We start from the raw sequence: 23,563 nt of genomic DNA, 5'->3' as shown, positions 1-23,563 counted from the left end.
GAGCGCAGATGGAACAGGTTAAGTTTTATTTGGACTTTCAACTTGTTCAGAGAGCTCAGGGGCCCCACCTCCCCTTTCCAGTCCCCCTTCCCTGTTTCCCCTCCCTAGGGGGACACTCAAGGTACAATGCCATGTGTCCCTGGAGTCCTCGGCCCCTTGCCCCCACCCCGACACACCCCCTCCCTCCCCTGCGCTGAGGAGGAGGGGAGGGGTGTGGGGAGGTGGGGGGCCTGGGAGAGTTGGATCAGAATGGTACATGCACTGACCGCAGCGCCCACTGCCCCCGCCCGGGCTGAGACGTGGGAGAGGCTTGCAGTGGAGGAGAGTGGACTCATCGTGGGGCAGCAGGCGCTGGCCTGGGAAGCTCCTCACCTCAGCCCTGGGGACCCCCTGGCCTCCTGCTTACCCATCCTTCTGAGGGTACGACTCTGAGGTAGATTTCACAGAGGGAATGTGGGTCGCTGGGGTGTGGGAAGGGGGTTAGCTCTTTTGAAGTTGATCTCCACAGCACCCTGGGCCCATCCTCAGGTTCTGGCCTGGGAGGCTGGGCTGATGACATCCACCCAGCTAACGGAGGCTGAGTCACACCTGGGCTCCAGGGCACCTGTGGTGTCGGGGCTTGAGGGGGGTCAGGTGGGGGGGGCACATCTGCCTTAACAACCTGCACCTTGACGCTGGGGGCTCCAGAAGAAGGGCATGGGCCTGGGAGGCAGACACAGATGGTTCCCCGGCCTGAGGGTCGTGGTGCCTCAACGCAGCCTCTTGGGGCCAGATGCTCCCAATCCTTCAGGGTCCTCCCTCTCCTCTCCCACCCTCCCTATTCCCCAGGGTGGGCTGAGGGGGAAAACAGGGCTGCCCTACAGGGAATGGCAAGAAAACAAGATGCCTCCTTCCCCCAGTGGAGGGGGCGGGGGGGCCATGCCATGAGCTCCAACCTGGCCAGGGGACAGAGGAACAGGCATCAGTGTGCAGGGCAGGCTCTGGGACCCTACAGGGAGGCACTCCCTGGACAGAGCACAGCCTGAGAAAGCTGGCCATCTGGGTAGGGGCTGGGGAGCTTCTGGAGTCTTCTGATACCCTCCCCTCCCCCAGGCCCAAGCACTAGACACCTTCTTGGACCCAACTGTTTGAGAACAGAAAGGCAGAAGGAGAGGCTGGGTAGGATATGCCCCTCCCCATCCCAGCCCATCCCACCTCCCCAGCAGAAGCCAGGGAGCTGGGGAGAGCCTCGGCTGACCTCCCGGGAAGAGCCAGGGCTGAGTGGTGCCTGGACCAGGGGAGACGGCACACACGTTGACTCAGTAGCTAGTGGAGGTATCTGGGGGTCGCAAGGGGCAGGGGCCCCCTACGAGATTCATGCAGCATTCAAAGTGAGTGAGTGAGTGGGGGTGATGGGAGAGGGCGGAGAAACTGCCAGTGGGTGGGGGGAGGCACCCTAGATCTTGCTGTTCTCCAGGTGGGAGTCAATGTGTTTGATGAGGGCATCATCTGGGTACCCGAGTGGGAAACCCAGCTGGCAGAGGGGGCAGCTGCGGATATCAGAGCCCACTGTCTCCATCAGCAGCTGTGGGGAGAGAAAGGAGTTGTTTGTGGTCCACATCTGTCCTTCACAGTCCCCACATCCCAGCTTGCCCTTTCCTAGGTCTCAGGGAAGGGAGCACTGCAGCATGAGAAGGCGTCTGGGCACTTCTTATCCTACATCACCCCCTTCCTCCCCCTCCCTCACCACTTTGCACCAGTTCAGCACCCACTCTCCCAATCCTGGGCATGGTATCCCCAGGTAGTGCTGAACGGGGTGGTAGGTATGCTCAGCCTGCCAGGATATCTGCAGTAATGAGGGGAGCCAAGACCCAGACATGCCCTCAGAGTGACTCAGACACAGCTCCCTGATAACTCAGAGCAACGGATAACCCTAACAATGTACAGCCCCGAAATAATTTTCTGACTTTGGAATGTATTTTGGTCCTTCCAGGTGGCAAGGGTTGGCTCTGACATCCAGGAAACTCACTATTTCTGTGAAACGATACAGCCCTGAGAAACGGTTGTCTTCTAGGACAGACATTAAAGGGCAGGGGCTCTGAGGCCTGATGAACAGAACTGAATAAGTAGGGCTGTCCCTGTCGGGACCCAAGACCGGGTCAGCATGGCCTTCATCACCAATTAATAGCAGATGTTTACTACTGAGCCAGGCACTGTGCAGAGTGCTTTGGGTTCCCCGCCTCCCTCTTTAGAATTCTCTAATGGAACCAGATAATAAATCATTGTCCTCATTTTTCCAGATGAGAAAACTGAGGGCCGAAGAAGACAAGGAAGTTGTCCGAGGTCCCAAAGCTATTAAGTGTTGAAGTCCAGAATCAAAGCAAGGACTGTCACTCTGAAGACTGGGTCTTTAACCATGAAGCTGAACAAGTTTTAAAGAGTGCGGCCCCAATTCAAGCCAACAAAACGCCACTGGAGAGAGCGGGGGACGCGCCGTCCGGGGGAGGAGCGCGGAGTCAAAGGAAGGGGGCCCCGCCCACCAATCAGGTGCGAAGCCGAGGGCGGGGCTCCCGGGTCTACCTGCCAGAGCGCACTCACGTTAATGGACGGCCAGGACTGCGCGTGCTCGGCGTGGGCGTAGGCGGTGGCGGCGGGCGACTCGGGGACCGGGAAGCCCGCGCAGAACGAGGCGCAGCGGATGGCGCCCGCCTCCGGACTGGGCGGACTGGCGGGCACGGCCCACTCCTCCTCCTCCGACGGCTGCTTCTCGAAGCGCAGGCGGATGCCCTCGAAGGCGCGCCGCGGGCTGAGGGGCCGGCCGGGGCCGTAGAGCTCGCCACCGTAGGCCCGCGGCTTGGGCAGCGTGGCCGCCTCGGCCTGCAGCCAGGGCGGGGAGGCGCCCGCGTAGCCCGCGCCCTCCGCCATCTCTGAGTAGCTGCGCCGGCCTTGGAAGCCGGCCTTCACGTGGTGGCTGGGCGGCTTGGCGTAGCCTCGCTCGGCCAGCGTCCTCTCCCCGGGCGGCGGGGGCGGCGGAGGCCGGGGCTGCGGGGCCGGGCAGGTGGGGGGCCCTGGGGAGCGGCGCTGCGGGCTGGGGGACTGACACGGCGGCGGCACCGGCGAGCGGCGCTGCGGGACGGGCGACGGACAGGAGGGCGAGGCCGGAGAGCGGCGCTGCTGGGGCGAGGGGCAGGGGGGCCCAGGGGAGCGGCGCTGGGGGACAGGGGACTGGCACGGGGGGCATGGGGGCGCCGCGCGGGCCGGCGGGGAGTGCGAGGGGCACTGGGGGGCCGGGGAGTGGCGCTGCGACAGCGGCGAGTGCCTCTGGCCTAGGAGAGAAGCAGAGCAGGTCAGGCGAGAGGACGTCGGGACTGCGGAGCCCGGGCCTTGCCAGGGACCACTGCCCACCCACTCTCCTCCCGAGTGGAGCGGGCCGGGGCACCGGGGAAGGAAGTGGAGGGTGGCCACGGCTGCCCTCCGCCCTCTGGGTCCTCTCACCGCCACTCCGGGCCTGCTCCTGCAGCAGCGTCCTCAGGATCCTCCCCTGCAGGGAACTCAGCTCCCGAAGCCGGCCAAGCTCCTCTGTCAGCTCCGTGTAAGCCAGCGCCAAGTTCACCCTGAAGGATACCCAGTCACCCGGGTCAAGGCTTGACCGCAGCCTGCCCCGACCCTCAGGTCAGAGGGCAGAGAGTGAGGAGAAGGGAAGTGGGTTTACTGTCACAGCTGTGGAGGAAGAACGGCCTCTGCCCTGGCATCTGGCCCTACCCTCCCAGACCCTCCTACCCCCGCTGCAGAAATTCTCTTGGGCATTAAGGGCCACCTCAAAGGGGAACCTCTTCCAAGGGGTTCCCTACACCTTACCTGGGGCTAGGGCAGTGGTTCCCAGACTATGGGTTGGGGGGGTGCTGGAGCCCTCAGTGATTTCAAGGGCTCCCTGAATCTGTGTATTCACTGAGCATTGTCTGTGGCCTGAACACATCTCATACAGGTATGTGTGAATGTGTTTCTAATCTGTGCAGAAACTGGTGACAAAACAGATTCATCAAAAAGCTGCACTGAATTTATAGTAGCTTTTGTTGCTGTGAGTTTTCTCAAAGTATTCATACTAATACTTTGTGAAGTACAATCTGCATGTGGGGGCGGGGGGCCAGAGGAGTTCTCACCTTTGGAAGATTAGAGACCGCTGTTGCACAGCCTACGAAGAGCCCCATTCTGTAAGTGAAGACATGGCCTCCTGGCTTGGCAGAGGTGCCAACTGATACACTGGAACCCAAGTATGCCTAGGTCCACTGCTTTGCTCCTTTCAGCCTTGCAACTCCCAGGACCACCAGGGAGCCCTTTACCTGGAGATCTCTGTGAACAGCTATTGTGCCTGGCACACCTCCAGGGGGCACCACTCATGTTAAGCACCTAACAAAAGTTGCCTTATTCTGGAACTTCACTGGGAGTTCCTCAAACGTAGAGATTATCATCACTCTGTTCGTATTGCCAGCATCTTGTCCAGGATCTGGTACCCAGTAGCTGTTCAGTAAGTCAATATTGAATTGAGCCTCTCTTACCATTTTTCTTTTTTGTTCCCTTTGTTCTTTTCTTTTTTGCCAGGCCATGCAGCATGCAAGATCTTAGTTCCCTGGCCAAGAATTGAACCTGTGCCTCTTACTGTGGAAGTGTGGAATCTTAACCACGGGACCACCAGGGAAGTCCCTCTTCTTCCCTTTTTTTCCTCCCACTTCCTGCGCAGGCCTCCAGGGCACCCACCCTCCTGGAGCTGGAACAGACTCAGCAAAGACTTCAACCACTTCCTTTTCTCTCCCTTTCTCTTTGGGTCCCTTTGACCCAGAATAGCTGAATGAAAGTTACCATTCTCAGCATTGCCCCTCCTCTCTTTCCCACCCCAGCCTGCACACCTCCAGGGAGCCCGTCCTGACATCACAGGAGACTCTGCCATGGCCTTGGGTCACCACTTTCATCTCTGACCTGGGCCTGGACAGAGCTGGGGAGGCAGGGGATATTGTTTCCCCAGATCTTGCCCCCTCACCCAATCCAGAAGGGACTCTGGAACTTTGTGGAAGTTGGAGCTGGAGGGGAAGTGGCAGGCAGAGGCTTGGCCACTCCAGAGGGATTTTGTCTTGGGGAGGCGGGGGGGGTGGGGGGGAGGTTGCCCCAGTAGCTGGGAGGCAAGGAGGGGGCCCTGCTCTCATCTCATGGTAATGGGACATGTAAGAGAGGATCCGTGTGAACGGGAGGGAGCAAAGGGAGGTGTGAGGCCAGTGTGATGAGTGAGGAACAGGGTGAGTGAGTGAGTGTGTGTGTGTGTGTCTGACCAACCCCGGAGAAGAGGACGGGAAGTCGTGAGGTTAGGGCTTCAGAGGGCAGGAAAAGCCGAGGTGCAGCGGGTAGATGGTGACTGAACTCCCTCGCTCTCGCCTTGTTCTCTCACTAATCCTGGGGCAGAGCTGGGTGGAGGGGGAGCCCCTCCCACAACAAAACTATTTTTAACCCATCTGGGCCAAAGCCAAATTATTACAAACAGGCTGCGATTCTGGGGAACAACCCCACTTCTTAGGGAGGGAGAGTGCCCTCTATCAGTCTGATGGTGGACAGGGGTGGAGAGGAACAGAGGGAAGGAGTCCTTTGGGGAGGCTTTGCCAAGGTGCTGCATCCTCCGTCCCATCTTATCTCAGCCCTCGGGTGTCCTATGTCCCCCACCCTCCTCCTTTAGCATGGGTCTATGGGAAGGAACGGCATCACCCTCATCAGACTGAGAGGTCCGGTCTATGGCCCATAGTAAATTGGGGACTTTCCAGTGGAAGGCTCCCCGCTTCAAACCAAGGGGATCTGAGGGCCAGAGCTGCACCTCCTCCCTCAGACTGGGGGCCTTCCGGACAATCATGCTAACCCCCCAGTGGTGAGGGCAGGAGGGGGCTCTGGGCAGGTCACAGATGGAACATCCCCTCTGACCGAGCAGCCGGTTTCTCTCCGCATCTGCTTTCACTGCCTATCTCAGGTGACAGATACAGGTCGTCGCCTTCACACCCTGCTTCAGAGATCTCACCTGCCACACTCAGTTGCCAGGCCCCATCTCTCCTCTGCCTGCCTTCCTCCCCTTGTCAGGAGCTACCCCAGTTTCCAGCACCGAGTTCCTGGCACTCTCCTCGCAGCAAAATGGACAAGGCAGCAGGAAATGGAAGGGAGAAGGACCTAGCCCAGGATGCCCAGCCCCTCTTCCAGCTCTGCCCCCGCCTACCGTGTCCTCCAGGAGCTCCAGGCAGCCCTCAAAACTGCCTCTGAGACCCTGGGCAAGGTTAGGGGGACCAGACCTGATGCTCCAAGGCACTGTGAGACCTCCCTCCTGCATTGGGTGACTACCCACCTCAAGATGCACAGGCCTGGGCTGCTAAATACGCTAACGACCTGAATGACTCACGTTAGAAAACACTGCCAATTCAGTGGAAAAAAAATCTCAACTTCACAACACAACCAAGAGTCGCATGCATGCACCTGAATACACATTCCGCTTCCTGGCCCACACCTGAGTGCTATTTTCCACCATCACGGCTGTTTGGGAAGGTTGGGTCAGGTGAACGGCAGCAGATGCCTGCATCTGGGTGCTTCCTCATTGCTTAAATTATGGGGGACAAGTTCCGTCTGAGTCTCTCAGAACTTGGGAAGCACCCAGAAAAGAATCATAATCTGTATGAGCCCTTATCAGAGGCCAGGCATTGTGCTAAGAACTTAGTCTTCAGGACAACCCTGCAGTGTTGGCCGGCTTGTTACCTCCATGTTACAGATGAGAAAACTGAAGCTTACAGAGGTTAAGTCAGTTGACCAAAGTCAGAAAGCCTAGTAATAGTGGAGTTGCTAGAATGGGAGCTCTGGTCTCCTGGATGCTGAAGTCGAGGCTATTCATTACTCAGGTATCAACTGCCTTCCAAAAGGATCAGGGAAGGGGGAAAGGATAGGTGGGAAGGCAACAGAAGGCTAAGAAGAGGAGAAAGAGGCTGAGGACCTCCAAAGTGGCCTGGGATCCCTGAGCATCACCAGCCCTGCCTGGGGAGGGGAGAGGAAGGTGCTTGACACGTGTGGAAGTGGAAGGACAGAGTTTATATTAAGAGGCCTGCTCAAGGTCACAGAGCAATAGTGGTACAAAGCAGGGACTCAAACAGGCTCTTGGCACCTCAGCCTGCTGAGCTGGCACCTTTGGAGAAGCCAGAGTACAAATGGCAGTGCTGGCAGGAAAGAGGGCTCCCAGCCCCTGTACATCATTCTACCCTCTGTTGACTTATCCTTTCATTCTTTCTTTCAACGAATAATTCAGGGAGTTCAGCAACTCATGTGGAAACAATCATCTTCACTGTTATTGACAAAGCTACAGAGATGAGAAAGGTTAGAGACCTAAGCATCTGCCTCTGTAGAAGGCCTCTTTCTGCCCCAAACCAGCTGGGAGACACATGGGCTTCTGAGTGCAGTGTCTTCCTGGTTCACTGGGTGCCCTGTGATGCGCTGGAGCCTCCATGAGGATGCAGATGTGGCAGGGTCAAGATTCAGGCTAGCACTGCGTCATGGGATTAGAACTAAGGACAGGCTCGAGGTCAGGATTAAGGCTGGAGTCAGGGTCTGATGAGATCATCTTCGGTCAGGACTGGAGACCGAGCTGGGGTCAGGATGAGGGATAGGGGTTACAGGCAGGGATGGGATCAGGATCAGAGCTGGTCATGTGGTCAGAATCCCTGGCTGACAGAATCAGGAGGAAAACAGAAATCCAGCATTCCCAGCTCCCCCATCCTTGCCCATAGCTGCCCCAGCTGCCCCCCAGCCACATCACCCTTGCAGGGGCATTTAAGGACCAAACTTTCCACTACCCACAGGCACACCCAGCACTAGTCTTCCCGCCCGGCCTGACCCTCAGGGAGGGACCACAGGCACCCGGCCGTGGAGCGGACTTGAGGTTGCGGGCTGGGGGGAGGAGGAAGTCGCTTGCAACAACCCAGCGATCTACCACTTCCTTTCAGGCGCCTTGAGCCCCTTCACTCTCCTCGACCAGCTATGACTTGCGGTCCACAGAGCCTGGCTCTTCATGGCAGCCCCTGCCACGCTTCCAGCTCAGCCAGATGGTCTTTGTGTCTAGAAAGCCTCCCCAGATGCAGCTAAATGGAGAAGTTTCACAGCAGGGTTGGAATCAGAGTCCTCCTCCAGGCTGGGGGCCCACAGATCCCAGTTTGCCCAGGGCTGTCCTGGTTGACAGGAGTCACCTGGCAGAATTATTAATAGGACCTCCTTTCACTTTCAAAACCGATCAGTCAGCAAATCATCGGGCTGCTCCTCGTATAAGGACCTCCTACCTGGACAAGAATTTGAACCATAAAAACACCACAGAAGGGCTATTACTCCATCGTTTCACGACCTGCTTGGTATTTGCACTTAATTTCTCTGATTACTTCTTTGTACCCTGATTTGCTCAGGGGACAACACTGTCACATGGTTTTTGGTGAGACTCAAATGAGATTTTATAGGTAAACTGCCTCACACGGTGTCTGGAATGAGGACTCGGGGAAACGCCTAGGAGATGGGAGGTGAAAAGGGGAAACCAGTTTTGATCCATTTAAGGAGATACCAGCTCAATGAGTTTGGTTTGAATGAGGGGAGGATGTGGTGTTCCTCATCGAGGGAGAGAGCGTGGGTAAGAGCTGCTCTCTGCCTCCCTGGCAGGGAGAGGGTCAGAGGTGGTTCAAGGCCCACCAACCCCTCAGACCACAGGTGGGCGTGGTGGGCCCCCGACTTCAGAACCCCTCCCCACCCTTGGGGAGCCCCGAGGCTGCAAGTGCTCAGGGCTTCAGTTCTGTGGGCCGGGCGTCCGGGCTGAAGGAAATTTGAAAGAAAGGAAGTAGGGAGGGTGAGAAGCGTGAAGGGGGAGGCCCTGGGCCTGCTGGCTCTGGGGCATGAGGCTGAGCTCAGGGTACACGGGGGTCTCCGACTTCCGTCCTGACCCCCCTACACTGCCCTTGACCTCTGTGCAGAGTTTCCATCCTCTCTCTCTCAGAGTTCACACTTCTCCCCTACCACTAACCGCAGCCCACGCAGAGGCTTGTGGGCGGAGAGAGGAGTGGGGGGGTGGTGGGCGGAAAAGCACCAGGCTGCAACACTGAGCCCCCCATGTTGGGGAAAAAGGCCTATAGTTTTCCCCCTCATCACTCGTGCTGAACCCCCATCTTCTCACAGTGCTCCCCTCATGGGTGAGCCCTCGCCTTCACCGGCCCTGCGTCCCCTCACTGAGCCCCTTCTAGAAGCCCCCTCTCCACAATGGCCCTTCCACCCTCAGTGCTAGCCACACCCTCAGGAAGGCCGCACTTAGGACCTGAGACCCTGAGTAGGCCAGAGGAGGGGGGCCATGGGTCTGCACCTCTTGCTTGGCTGGGACCCTTTTGGTCTCCACTTCCATCTCTTCCTTCATGACTGCCTTTAGCCCCTGGTCACTGAAGGTGGGTCACCTTCAGGGGCTCTTCCCCTGGGCACTGACCACATGGCTGGGAAATCTTGCCCCGAGGTCAGATTTGGAGGGCGGCAGTCTGGTCTGGGTGCCCATTTTCAGAGGAACACTGATGATGGGCTTGTGAACCAGGGGCTGGGATGGGGGAGCCTGGAAACCCTGGGGCTGAGACTGCCTCCAGGCCTGGCCCCTCAGCACCAGGAGGCCTCACAGAGGGGAATTAATAGAGGCAGCAGCAGTACGGGGGAAGCTATGTGAACAGCCGGGACTCCCACGGTAAAAGTGACGACCACCCTGGAGGCATCCACGCCAAGGAGGGGGAGCACCTCTCGGAATACGACGAGTTCCCACCGAGGCATGGGCTGGACTCAGGAACCTCTCTGGCCCCCTCTTCCGCCTTCACACTTCCATGCGGATAACCCACCTCAGCTATCCTCTCCTGGAAGGCCCACATGTAAAATTCCCACGCGCCTGAAGGGTCAGGCAGAAGTAGAAGGAAAGGGAGGGGCTGGTGCGGGGAAGGGAGCTGAGAGCAGGTGACTGAGGCCTCCTCAGGTGGGAGGACAGGGGAGGGAGCACTCGGGAAGCAGCTTATTACCAAAAGGAGCTGAGCTTATAAGAAAATAAAACTACCGGGGGAGTGAGGACTTCCTCTGAGAATTAACTCTTGCCAAGCTGGGGCTGTCCAGAGATGCTCGGCCTGAAAGGCCCGGCTGGCTCCAGGGGCAGAAGTCTGCGAGGCCGTGACGCAGAGTCCAAACCATGGAGACCCAGGGGAGGAGCTGGAGGTCACCTCTGGTAGGACCAGCCTGGAGCAGAGCCCAGCTCCCTCTGGCTAAGAGACAGGGTGGGGATAGGTACCTTGTAGGGGGGAGGAAAAGGGGCTGTTCTGGCAAGGACGAGTGGCATGGATGGCACGACCTCCAGAGGCATCCGTGGGACGGGTTCTCTTTTACCCACTCACTCACTCGGCCCCTGGGGACGTGCCACCTCTTCTCGGCCTCCCCCACATCACCTTCCACTCACATCCCTCAGCAGTGATGGACTGCTGAGCCTGGGAGGGAAACCTGGGCCCAGAGAGTTGAAATCAGCAAAGCTGAGCCACTCGGCATCCCCGGAGGGGTCCCTGAGATTCGAAGCCTGGCTGTTCAGACTTCAGCCAAAAAAAAAATCCTCTCTCTGGGTTCAACCTCTTGAGGGAGGCTTCTCTACTGGTCTTCTGGGAGGGAGGTGGATTCAGTGAGCCATAAAGGGAGCTACGGTGTGACTTTGGGGGCAAGTTAGGATTCTAGAACAAGTATGTGTATGTGTGTTTTCCGGGTCTGGGCATACAGGCTAGGACAGGCTCTGAGCCCCAGCCACAAGCTAGGGTGGACCCTCTCTGCAGAGGCCCCTAACAGTGAGGAGTCCCACCCATTAGTCCCACAAACTAGGTTCTCACTCCCCAGCTATCACAGCTCCACCCAGGTCCTCACCCCAGGGTGCAGGGGGAGGTGAGGGTACCCCTGACTGACCAGAAGCAGGCAGGAGGGTGAGGAGGCCCAGGGGGTCCCGGAGCCGGGTGTGTGTGTGCTGGAGGCTTGGCTCCTGCCCTCTCCAGGCCTCAGTCCTCCCCACCAATGAAAGGATGGAGTCTGCGTTACACTCCTCATCTTGTGGGGGGAAGGCTTAGGCGGAAGGAGGTTTGTGCTCTATTTCTCAGAAAGTGGGAGAGGGTGAGTTCGGGTGCGGATGTGAGAGGCGCCAGGCTCACTGCTGCCAGGCTGTGTGCACTCTCTCCCTGGCTGCCCAGTGCTGCCCCACGACTAGGCGCCCCACTGACACAGCACCCTTCCCACCTACTGCTGGTTCTCTTTAATGGCAGGATCCCCAAGAGACGCCCCAGCCTAATAGGTTCTCATTCCCGGCTTGCTGCTGCATGAACTCAAGGAAGTCTGTCCTCTCCTAAGTCTCTGCTTTCTCTCTCCTGAGGTAGGAGACAAGGTACCACAATCCTGAAAGAAACCATCATCTCCTTCCTCCCTGTCAGGGAGGAGCTGGTTAACCCAACTGGCTGGGCCTTGTTCTTGGGATAGAAAATGAGTCCCAGAGAGACCCAAAACTCACCAGAGGATGCAACACAGCAGCAAAGCTGCCAAGGAAGTCTCTCCCAACCCGACACCTCGACAAGACACAGGCCTGGGTGCCAGAGAAAGCAGAGGGAACCTCCAAGAACCTGAGCATGCCAGAACCTTGCCTCCTTCCCTGTGAAGGACGCAGAGCCACACAAACAACCCAAAACACAGCCCTGACTGCTTGGAAGACAGGTCCCCTAAACAGTGCGGAGAGGGCGGAGTGAACCAAAGAGGGAACCTGGAAAATGCCACCCCCTGGGTTGCAGAGGTTAAGAGGAAGAGGATTACAAAGTGACTTACTGATCATCCCCAACTCTTTTCACCCACGCCATGTCCCGTTCCGACTGGTTGGAGGCTAGATCCTAAGGGAAAGATGGAACAGTCAGACCCCAACCTCACTGGCTGGGACCTCCCTTCTTTACTATTCCCAGGGCTGGTCTGTACTCAGTGAGGAAACCCCTGATCTCTGTTAAGAGTTCCTTCCAGCAGCTCCCAGCGCTCCACAGGTGCCAGAGCAGGGGCCTGGGGTTGGTGCCCCCGCTTTTACCTGGGCCCGGGTCTCCTGCAGCTGCTTCAGCTCCCCCTGCAGCCGCTCACACTCGGCCTGGAGCTGCTCCTCCCGAAGCTGAGCCCCCCGGGCCTCTCCCTGGGCAGCCTCCAGGGCCTCTTCCAGCCGCCGCCGCTCCAGTTCACTCATACTCGGCGTGGCGCCTGGCCAGCCTGCTACAGAGGAAAGGACAATGTCACGCTGGAACCAGCTGCTGGGCGCCCTCCACCCACTCCCAGATCAACACAAAGTGAAACAGGTGAGAACTGCAGCGTGAGGGTTCCAGGAGAGACAGCCAGAGGGCAGCCAGCCCAGGATGACAGATAAACCTCTACTGAGAGCAGAGGGCAGTGATGGGCTGAGTTGCTTTTTCTAACCTTCCTGGAGGTCAGGGGAGAGATAAGACCGGCTTTGGAAGAGTTTCCCTGGTCAGACTCTCATCTGCAAGCATCCTTAGGGGCCTCTCCCAATCACAACCAAAGACAAGCAGGGGGACTCTGGGTGGGGCCGCCCTCTGCTGGCATATATAGGAATTGCAGGAGGAGCCTGTGAATGAAGGATTTAAGGGCAGGATGTCAGTTGGGAGAACCTGGAGTAATAGTGGTGAGGTGAGGGGACAGTTGGTAAGGAGGGATGAGGTGATTATCGGAGAAATTTAAGACAGTATAAGCTGAGCGTGGAAGAACTGATGCTTTTGAACTGTGGTGTTGGAGAAGATTCTTGAGAGTCCCTTGGACTGCAAGGAGATCAAACCAGTCAATCTTAAAGGAAATCAGTCCTGAATATTCATTGGAAGGACTGATGCTGAAGCTAAAGCTCCAATACTTTGGCCACCTGATGCGAAGAGCTGACTCATTAGAAAAGAGCCTGATGCTGGGAAAGACTGAAGGCAGGAGGAGAAGGGGACGACAGAGGATGAGATGGTTGGACGGCATCACTGACTCAATGGACCTGAGTCTTAAGCAAGCTCTGGGAGATGGCGAAGGACAGGGAAGCCTGGCGTACTGCAGTCCATGGTGTCACAAAGAGTCGGACATAACTGAGTAACTGAACTGAACTGACTGGGGTGTTGACTATCAATCTGAAACCCTGGAAGTGTCCAATGGGGTTGAAATGGGGGCTGGCAGGGGGGACTTCGGAGTATGGAAATCAGGGGTCACCGAGATCTCACCGTGACTCAAGCCGGATCCCCCTCTCAGTGCCAAGTAGTGAAGGTCCAGATCAGCACAGGGCGGGGCAGGCGCAGGTGGGGGGCTCAGGCTGGGGAAGTCTACATCCCGGAGGCCTTGCTGCTGCCGCAACTGCTGCTCCAAACCACAGATCTGCCGCAGGTGGGTCTCCACCAGGGCCCGCTATAGAGGGAGAAAAGGGCGTGAGGATCTGCACCAGACCAGGGCACCCCAATGGGCTCCCTAAACCCAGGACTTCCCCATGTCTGGGTATCCATCACCCCTCTAAACTGAGCAGAGGCCCCAGGTCACACATTCCAACTCCACTCTCCAAGTGGCCATGAGTACAAGGTCCCTCCCATCAACTGCAATGCAGATGTTTCTGGCTACTGCCCCTTGCAAGGTCACAGTTAATGCCTCTTCCCTGTCACTAACACGCAGAAACACTTCTAAAAATACTCAGCCCCCTATCCAAACACTGCCGACCCCTCAAGAGCATAAAAGCTTCCATTCGTATGTGTGGTGTAACTACTCTGGGCTTTGTTTACCTCATCTGTAACATGGGGCTAACCACACCTACCTCTGAAGTCAGTTTGTTACAAGGATTAAAATCAGTAAATATACCTGAAGAGATAAGAATTATGCCTGGCACACAGGTAAATGCCATGTAAGTGTTTGCGATTAAGTCAAGGCATTTTTACATGAATGTCCCATAACAGCTCAGCAAGGTTGTTATTATTTGCCTCACTTCTCAGAGGCAGGACAGAAGCTAAGTGACTTGACCCAGGTCATAGCTAGGAGTCAGTAAGAGACCATGTCTCCTGATTGACACCTGCCCACTTGCTGACCGGCATGGCCATACCGTGACTTAGAATCACACACAGGCCAAGGCCCATCCCAGCAATCACAAACACTTCCAGTCCCCTCTGCCCCCACCCATACAGCCTTCCAGCACAGTGCTATAGGCATAGGGTCAACCCAGCATGAGACCCAAACAAACACACAGACTCACAGTGTTCTACAGGGCCACTCACATAGTCATCTGTCACTGCAGAGTCAGGATGTACACAGAGTTGCTCACAACTTGTATGACACACACAACCCCACTCACCAGACGTGGACACTCACAGACAGACATGAACAATGCGGAGTGCGTACCACAAGCACATAGCCAAGGTCACACCCTCAAGCACCCAGGCTCCCTGGACCTCACCATCTCTCCCAGCTCCGTCTCCAGGTCATTCTTCTCCACGCAGAGCTTCTCGTAAGCCTGGATCATCTCCCCAAGCTGTTCTTCCTGCTCCTTGTTTTTCTGCAACTGGATGAGGCCCAGAGAGGGTAGAGGGCAGCCACAGTCAGGCCCACCTTGACTTGGGGGCAGAGCAGCACCCTGTGCCTCCCACCCCCACTGCCAGCACCCAGTGGAAGGGCAAGTGGAGTTGAAGCTGGTACTATGGAGGGCCATGGCCATCTCTGATCAAAGAGATGGAAGGCCAGAGGCTGGGGTTGGGGATTATCAGAGGTGGGTTGGAGCAAAAACTCAGGGAGGGCTCACCTCATGCTGGAACTGGTTGAGCCGTTGCTGCAGGCTGACTTTCTCCACCTCCAGCAGGGAACCATCCTTGATTTCATATAGAGAGAAACCATGCTCCTCCCCAAAGTCACTGATCAGTGGGTACTGCAAATGAGGCAGGCCCTCAGAAGAGCTTCAGCCTAGCTGTGTCCCCATCCCACAACCTGACTCAGAGTTCTAGCCTCTCCCTCCCAGCTCCAGTGGGATCTGTTCATCCCAATTCCCATGGCCCAGAAGGCGTCTCCCACAAACCAGATCTTTTTAGATCTAAGGTCTAGTGTTCCTGAGAGGAATCCTCCTGATCCCTTCCTGATTGGTGCTGGGCTCTCCAGAGTCCCCATCCATCCAGAGCAGCCACAACCCTCATGAGGGATCCTCGAGTGCCCCATACCCCTCTTTTGGATCCCTGGAGTCTCTGCTGGATCTCCAGCAGCCCCCTCCCCTGCCACACACACAGTCAGACCCCCATCACCCCCAGGTTCTGACCTTAATCTCGTAGACTTTGAGGCGGCGGCGGAGGGTGGCATTCTCCCTCTCCAGGCCCCCCAGCCTCTCCTTGATGTCTCCATAGGCCGTGATCAGGGCAAAGTGGGAGGCAGAGCACATGTCCTCCCCCAGCGAGGGGTCTCCAGGGGCATCCAGCCACACCTCACTGGGCCCCAGGGCCTCCTGGGTCAGGATGCTGATGTCATCCTCAAACATGGACTCCATGGCAAGGGCCTGGGCCGCGGCCCGCCCTGGGCCTCCTGGGAGAGCAGGAGCAACGGTGGGGAGGGGGGCCCAGAGCTTGTCCCAACACCCCTTGTCCTGGCCTGAGGAGCTCTGTGGCCAGCTGAGATGCAACCTGTGTCTCACAGTTCCCTCCCAGCCCCATCTTCCCTTCTCTGCTGCCCTGGGGAAGGGGCTGGGACCAGAGGCAAGTAAGACTTGCGGGGGACAGGGGGAGCAGTGACAAATAAGGACAAGTAAGCGAAGCCAGAAGCAGAGAAGGACTCTTTCAGGAACCCAGGGAGACCTGTGGACAGGAGAGCGCTGCCTTCCCAGCACAGGGGGCCCAGATGAGGCCTGCCTTGACTGACTTCTCAGACCCCTCCCCACCCCAGGCCTCACTTCCCCAAATACCTCTCTGACAAGCTCCTCATGCCCGGCCTCGGCACCCCTGGCTCCTCCCTAAGGAAGGCCCAGTGCTTCTGGGAGGGAGGGTCAGCCCCACCACTGTCGGCACATCCTCTGCTGGGCCCCCGCCCAACTTCCCAGCTTCCTCCTGTAGGATCCCAGAGTTCAGGAAAAGGAAGCACCTCCCCAACTCACACTGGGTTTGTGGCAACCCTCCAGGCCCTCCTCACCCCTGACCTGGGACCCACAGGAAGTCCTCCGCTGAGTGTCTGAGGGAACACAGAAGGGAAGGGGGCCGCCAGGCTCAGGTGAAGAGGCCAAAGAATTCCTAAGCCCGGCCTGTGTGCCAGCACACAGGGAAGTGGGGAGCCTTGGGAGGGGGCAGGAATGACTCAGGGCTCCCGAAAGAGTAGGCGAGGGGGTGCGTGTGTACTTCTCCTGGCCCTGTTTATGAATGTGTGTCTGTGGCTGGCATGTGTGGGGGGAGTGTGTGTGTCTGTGAATGAGTGTAGGTGTGTCATAGTCAATGAGCGCCTTAAGCGGGGATGCAGGCGGGGGTCGGATGGAGGGGGAAGTGACCGGGAGGCCGTGAGTGTTTGTGTGTGCGTGTGTGCACGCGTGCGTGAGCGTGTGTGAAGGGTGGGCACGTTCGGGGCCGTGTGTCACGTGAGGCACTATGGGAATGTCCGAGGTGTGCGCGCGCGCCGGAGCATGTGTGCGCGTAAGAGAGGGGGCTCCCGAGGTGTGAGTTGCGGCAGTGGGGTCCGCGACCTCCCAAAGCCCGGCAGCAAAAGCCTTGGGTGGAGAGGACTCGGGCCCAGGCCTCAACACCGCCCCGCATTAAGTGCCAGGGAAACGCGTGTGACCGGGTCTGAGTAAGAAGTGTGTGCGCGTGTTTGTAGGGCTGGCCCCACCTTTAACCCTCTCCTCTCCAAGCCTATCCCCTCTCCCCCAGTTCCGCTCACCAGCGCTCACCACACCCCCGACCCCCGGCCCGCCACCTCGAGCCCAACCCCACGAGCTGGGGCTCTGCCGCTAGGGCGATCGCGACCCGCGTTTGCTTCCTCTGCATTCTCTCCCTTCGGCCCAGCGGCCCCGCGCGAGCGCGACGACAGGCGGATGGGGAAGGGGTGCCTCCTCGGCCCGGGCCCCTTCTGCGGCCCCTTTAAGAGCCGCCCTTTAGCTCGGCCGACAGAAATTGTCGCCCCTCCCCTCTCAGAGGCCGAGACCAGGCAGCCCCCTCCCCCACTGCCGCCGAGCCCCGGGCCCCTAGTTCACCTCCCGGGGCCGGGGAAGGGGCTCCGGACGCGGTGCGGCCTGAGAAGCGGCGGAGGAGGGGGGAAAGGGGGAATGCGAACGGCCGACGCCGGACCCTTCCCCTCCCCGCTACCCTGGACCAGCTGCGGGCCAACCTCCTCTCCAGCCCACCCCCGCGACCCCCGGGGGCCGACCCTAGGCGCCGCTCCCCTCCCCCCGCCCAGCCCTGCCGGGACTCACAGCTGCTGCCGGTTCCTGCTGGTAATCGCAGCTTACCCCCTCCGCCTGCTCCCTCCCCAGACGGGCACCGGTGCCCCCACCCCCCTGGCACCGCGCTCCGCTCTCGCCCTGTCGCCGCCGCCGGGTCTCTCCCCACCCCCCACCCCTCCCCCCAGCCCCCCTCCCTCGCTCCCGCCCCGCTCCTCCTCCGCCGCCGCCGCCGCCGCCTCCTCCTCCCCGGCTGCTCCGGGTTTCTCTGGCTGGGAAGGCGCCACGGACCCCGCCGCGGCCACCACCACGTGGCGAGGGGCGGCCGGCCCCCGCCGTGCGACCCAGCCTGGCTGCGCGCCCGGCGCCCACCGGCTCCCTGCCGCGCGGCCCGCGCTCCGCGCCCCCTCCCCGACGCCTCCCCACGCAGTGTGGCGTGGCGGGTGTATGGGGGCGTCTGCGGACAGCGTAGGGACTCGGGTGGTGCTTTGGGATTTGCTTTAAGGATGTATATTTTAGGGGAAAGTGAGATTCTTTATTGGATTGTTTTGGTCTTTGCTCTTTTGAGAAGGAAAACATTAGACCTACTCTTCATTGCTCTTGGGGGAGGGGGCATTGCTCTGATAATAAATACAGTAACTTTGAAAATGAGAATGAACTGAGGAGATAAAAGTTCATTAGGAAGGAGAACAGCTTCCCTCTCTCACACAACCCCCTCCCCCAACACACAGAGGCACCCACAGGCCAGCGAAATGAACAAACAGATTTCACCCTTTCCACAAAGAGTATTTGAGCACCTGCCAAACTGCTGGGCAGGAGTCACAAGTTTTTGTCCCTTTCCCACTGTGTGACCTTAGGCAAATTACTTAACCCCTCTGAATTAAATTGGAGATAATTCCTGACCTGGGCAACTGTAGAAGAGGAATGGGGATAGGAACTCAAGGTGATCTGTGACTCCTCTCCTCCGGGCTGTTAAAGTCTTTTTGGTTATTTTCTGATGGATTAAAAAACGTGGGCAGAGGCATGGTCAGCCTAGCTGCAGTAAGGAATGATCCGGGAAATTCTGGAGGACTCTGGCTAACTCCTGACAAGCCAACCCTGGAAGCAGGGCATAGGGTAAGTCAGGGGCTTTGGGTGGGTTCAGCATTTAGCTTGAAGCCTCACATCTGGAGAGAAGGTTCGGGCTGCTGGGAACCTGAGCCTACCTTTTTGGCTACTGGAGGAAGGAGTGGTGAATGTTGAAAGGAAAAAAGGTTTCTTGCTTGCTGTGAGCTTTGAGAAGCAGCAGCAGCAGCTCCCATTTTGCCCCACTATAGGGAGAAGAGTGGGCTGAAGGGTGAACTCCTCCCAGAAGAGCCAGCAGAGGCTCTGTACTCAGTCCTTTCAAAGAAAGGGATTCTCACCGGCTTCCTACCTCCTCCTTTTCTTGCTGTTTTCCCTTCCAGTCTCTCCTGCTAGCCTTTTACAGTCCACAACACTGGGTTTTTCTGAGCCATGTGGGACAATCCACCTGCCCTTTAGAAATGAAGGCTACCCAGGTGGGACATCTGTCACCCCACTAATCCAGAGGGCTAGGCAGGTGTCATCCTCCTTAAGACTGCACAGGTTCTCTTTCAAAACTCTTAGAGGACCAGGCAAAAGACTGGAGGCTGGACTTTAAGTTAGTGGGGTTGCCTGAGGTCTTAATGAGCATGGACTGGGCCATCAGCTGGACCTGAAACTGACTGGCAGACCTCCTCTCACTGGAAAGGGTAAGGGGCCCAGGATAGTCTCAGCACACACTCTACAGGATTAGTTGTCAGCTCCTGATGCTTCTGGGCTGGTCAGGGTTCAGGCCTGAGTCAGCTGGCAGGGCCAGCTGGGTGATTTATTTGGGGTTCTAAGCAGTTGGTAGCAAAAGCCCAACAGAGATTATGCCTGGTTCAGGTGCCCCCAAAATACCTCCTTGGAATCTAGACCTGATTTCATAGCATTCCCCCATTTCTGGTTCTGTTTGTATTGGACAGACATTGAGAACAGGGACTGCATTTTACCCATCTGTATCCCCAGCTGCCCTGATAGTACCTGCTCACTGTACACTTATTTTATTTCTTGAACACCTGTTGTCTCTCCTACCCTCATGGAGCTTATATTCTAGGAGTCAGATGGGGAAAAAATTTTTAATAAATGAAACAATTATAGATTGTGATAAAGAGTCAGAAGACAAAAGGGGCAACAATAATTTTTTTGGAGGGTGGGAATCTGCTTTAAAGTAGTCAGAGAAGGTCCTCTGATGAGGTAATGTTTAAGCTAAAATTTAAAGGGTAGGAAGGAGTGTTCCTGGTTGAATAAGTGGGTGAAGTTGTGTGACTTTTGGATGTTACCTCTCTCACCTGAGAAAACTAGCAATTGGTCTGAATCCCTTCTAAGAACCCATATTATCAGGGTTCATCATAAGAGACAGGAAAAAGGTAAAACCCAAGGTCCTGGGGAAAGTGGGGGGTAAGTGAGAGGAAAGGAGGGAATGTGGTGGATGGCTGAGTTACTGCTGGGAGAGACAGAAGCAGGGCCCGTCACCCCATGTTTTCTCCTTGGAAATCATTGGGGTGGGGACTGTATCCCACTCCCAGGACTCTTGCTCTGGAGAAACATTATCTTTCCTGTCCCATTCTTGCCTGAAATGGAGGAGGTGGTGGTAGCTGGTAAAAAGATTGAATCAAAATAAAATGCAGATGACTCAAATAGAATCAGGCAGGCAGAAAAATTGATTAGACACATGTGACAATGCTGGATTCAGTTGCCACCTTAGCCCTCCCATTCTAGACCCTAGAAAATTAGGGTTTGCTGCAGAACCACCCTGGGATTCCAACTGTAGCTGATAGTCTTCCATCATATCAGAGGTTTGCACAGGGGTGGCAAGACTCATTCCTTCCCCAGATCCCCCAGTTTCTGTGGAGGTAACGCACATCCTCCAATCAAATCTGCAAGGTTTGGGTGCAAAGTTTATAACTATTTGTGCTTCATATTTTTCACAACTATGTGTATTTCTGCTATGTCCCAACTAAAAATTAGTCTATAGGCATAGCTTGTTTTATTGTGCTTCACTTTATTGCACTTCCCAGATACTGTTTTTCACAAATTGGAAGTTTGTGGCAACCCTGCATCGATCAAGTGTATTGGCACCAACTTTCCAATAGCATTATTTTTAAATGAAGGTTCGTACATTTTTTTTTTCAGACATATTGCTGTTGCACACTTAATAGACTACAGTATAATGTAACTTTTACACACAGGGAAACCAAAAAATTGGTATGACTTGCTTTATCAATAGTCTCTTTTCGGGACGGTCTATAACAGAATTCACAGTATCTTTGAGGTATACCTCTGCTGAATTTTTGAATACTATGTGCTGTCCAGCAGATGTGAGCTCCATGGGAAGGAGGTTTTATTTGCTACATTCACCACTGTATCCCTGGAGCCTGGCACATAATTCAGTGATAGTTATTGATCAGTTAATTTAATTAATGCATGTGTTGAGATCCTGTGCTTAGAACTTTCTGTCTTCCTTCATTGGGACCCCTATTTTGCAGACGAGGAGTCTCCTGGTCAGAAAAGAAGAATTTGCACAAGGTTATACTCTAAGGACTTAAGACTATTTTGAAGGGCAGGGCTCAGAAAATAGGAGGCATTGCTCATTGCAATGAAGAGCCAATTCACAGGAAGCCATTTCTTAATTCTTTTCTTCAGGATGGTGACAGGCTGCCCTTCTGCATCCAGAGCTCAGGCCCGGCTCCAAAGCTGAGATGTACTTTGCTTGCAAACAAGAAGGTATGTTTCATACAAAGAGTTAAGCTCAGGAACTTATGGCCTAGGAGCACCTGGGAGAGGGAACAGCTCAGGTCTCCTACCCGTGCTGCACTGCCCAGGACTGGCTGATGGCACACGGGTAATTCAGAGGTGGAGTGTACTTTTGGGCCACCAGGCACCAGCATCCACCCTGCCCCCCAGTCCTGGTTCCCCAAAGCTTTTAGCTTAGAGGGAAAGTGAAGCAGAACAGGGAGAAGATTCAAACTCCAGCTGGGAGTAAAGTTGGCTTTAGGGAGCATGTCACACACCTGCCCCCTCTATCCTTAGGAGTTTGACAGTTGACAAAAAGTTCACAGTGGACCTCATAGGATCCAGGCAAAATGACTTCATCATTTAATTCCCAAACCCCTTCATCCATGCCTCTCCCTGCTCGTTACCTGTGAGCTCGCTGGGAGCAGCGGCTCATCTGCTCACCCCTGAGCCACGCACAGCACAGCCTGCAGCAGCCCAGTGGGACGAGCACAGCGTGCGGAGGCAGCGCTGCTTCGCTTCCCAGTGTCTTGGGGCGAGGTTCTTGCCCCTCCTGCACTTCTCTTGTTCTCATCTGTGAACTGGGACTAAAATGGTGTCTTTGTTATAGGGTTGATGAGGGTTACTTGTATTAGTCTATTTAAGATGATTACAAGCCTGGCATCTTGTTAAGTGCGTAAAATGAACACTATATGACTATTGACTAATCCTGCTCCCATTCCTCCAATTAACCCAAGGTGAAGAGGCTAGCCTGAAGTCATCCAGCAAATGCGAGGGTAAGAGCTAGGAACCCAAGTCTCTGCCATTCCCAGGTTTCTGAATGCTCTGCCCTTCAAAGGCTGTGATGCCATTTCAGAGACTCCCTCAACTGTACTAGCATGTCATTAGTTCAACAAATATTTATAAAGGCCTACTGTAACTTCAGACACTATCCTAGGCTGAGCAAAGACAGTCAAGGTCACCAAATTTGGGAGCCTTCATTATAGTTGGCAAATCTGGCAATAAATAAGCAAATGTACCTTTAGATAGTGCTGTGAAGGAAATGGATGGCATATCTTAAATACATACAGTATGGATCCTTGTTTTGTATCACTAAGATGGACAGTTATCTGTCTAGGACAAATAAAGAGAAAAGGCTTGGGTTTTAGTATCTGACTGACCTGGGTTTGAACTCTAGCTCCATTGTGACCTTGGTCTGATAAATTACCCTTTCTGCCCCTCATGCCTGTATATTCTCCCATACAGCATTCTGCTAAGGTTCTGAGAATTAAGGTATAATAAAACATAAAGTCTTCTCAGCATTCACAGTTTTTCACATCAGGGAGGTCAGGCTGGAATCCTTGATGAGGCCAGGTGCAACTGTAACCTTGTACTTTTACGTCCTTCCTCAGTGTTAGTTGAGGAGGGAGTTAAATAGGAATGGGGGATTATCTGGAGGACTGTTGGGAAAAAGATTCTTAGGGGAAGCAGCTCCTCCTTATCATTTGATAATGAACAGGTACCATTCTTTCCTCGAAGTATACTTTCAATGGAGAAATGTTCTTGCCATCACTCAAAATTTAATGCAGTCTAGTAAGAACTACAAGTTACCCTCTATAACCCAGTAATCTCCAAAGTTGGGTACAGAAAAAAAATATTAGAACTCCTACTTATATTTATTTTTCATATAATTGCTTTTTAATATCTATTTTTGTGTCTTATGATTACACAATATATTGGGGTACAGTAGTACAGGTATATAATTTATCAACACATAGGGGTATGCATGATCAAAAATTTCTTACTGACGGGTGTGCAATCAGAAATGGTGAAAGGCCACATGGAGGCTAAAGTAGGAAAATGAAGGTCAGCCCTCATTTTACTTGCCCAACATAAAGTAAGAAAGTGCATTTTTCCATAAAGTAGCCTGCAGGCATCTCACTGCACTAATAAACAGCAGGATGAAAGAAAGGACCGTTTCTTAATCTCAAGTTAGTGTTCTTTCCTCTACAAGTTTCGGGCCTGGGGGGGCAGAGGTGGGGAAAGAGTGTGAGCAGAAATTAAGTACACGCTGCAAACTAAAAAATCCAACTTTGGATAAGCCATTACAGACCAGATCATTAGCCTGAAAAATATGCACAAGACAGAACAGTCTTCAGCAGTTTCAGATTTCTCTGGACAGGAAACCTCCTCCACGTAGTTCTCACTGCCTCACTTGTAGGAAATTGTTTCTTACTCATTTCCCATTGTACTACAGCAGAGCTTGTCCTTAGATGTGTCCTTCCTCTCCCCAACTCACACATCTATCACCATACATACCAG

The 23,563-nt window shown here is 55.4% G+C and overlaps 1 protein-coding gene across 3 annotated transcripts; it reads right to left on the bottom strand.

The window, feature by feature from the left end:
* On the bottom strand, nt 1–17,617 carry TBKBP1 (TBK1 binding protein 1). Of its 3 annotated transcripts, none has more exons than XM_043470076.1 (10): nt 17,480–17,617; nt 15,353–15,612; nt 14,849–14,971; nt 14,507–14,611; nt 13,296–13,476; nt 12,125–12,300; nt 11,878–11,939; nt 3,475–3,593; nt 2,578–3,305; nt 1–1,564 (listed from the first exon to the last, which is right to left on the bottom strand). In XM_043470076.1, the coding sequence occupies exons 2-10, from the start codon at nt 15,575–15,577 to the stop codon at nt 1,436–1,438; spliced, it is 1,848 nt and encodes a 615-aa protein (XP_043326011.1). In that variant the 5' UTR covers nt 15,578–15,612; nt 17,480–17,617; the 3' UTR covers nt 1–1,435. The 3 variants fall into 3 exon arrangements, with proteins under 3 accessions (XP_043326011.1, XP_043326030.1, XP_043326021.1); XM_043470095.1 differs by having other exon boundaries at nt 12,125–12,297; XM_043470086.1 differs by lacking the exon at nt 17,480–17,617 and adding an exon at nt 15,989–17,314.
* Between the last annotated feature and the right edge of the window lie 5,946 nt (nt 17,618–23,563).

Source organism: Cervus canadensis, chromosome 1, assembly GCF_019320065.1.
Source record: "Cervus canadensis isolate Bull #8, Minnesota chromosome 1, ASM1932006v1, whole genome shotgun sequence".
In the NCBI taxonomy this organism is placed as follows: Eukaryota; Metazoa; Chordata; class Mammalia; order Artiodactyla; family Cervidae; genus Cervus; species Cervus canadensis.
This window is presented reverse-complemented; position numbering and strand designations above follow the sequence as displayed.

Coding starts and splice junctions, on each gene's coding strand:
- TBKBP1 (XM_043470076.1), bottom strand. CDS start 15,577: ATGGAGTCCATGTTTGAGGATGACATCAGCATCCTGACCCAGGAGGCC. Junction 3,306..3,474: donor GGAGCAGGCCCGGAGTGGCG/GTGAGAGGACCC, acceptor CTTCTCTCCTAG/GCCAGAGGCACTCGCCGCTG. Junction 1,565..2,577: donor AGTCCTGGCCGTCCATTAAC/GTGAGTGCGCTC, acceptor CTCTCCCCACAG/CTGCTGATGGAGACAGTGGG.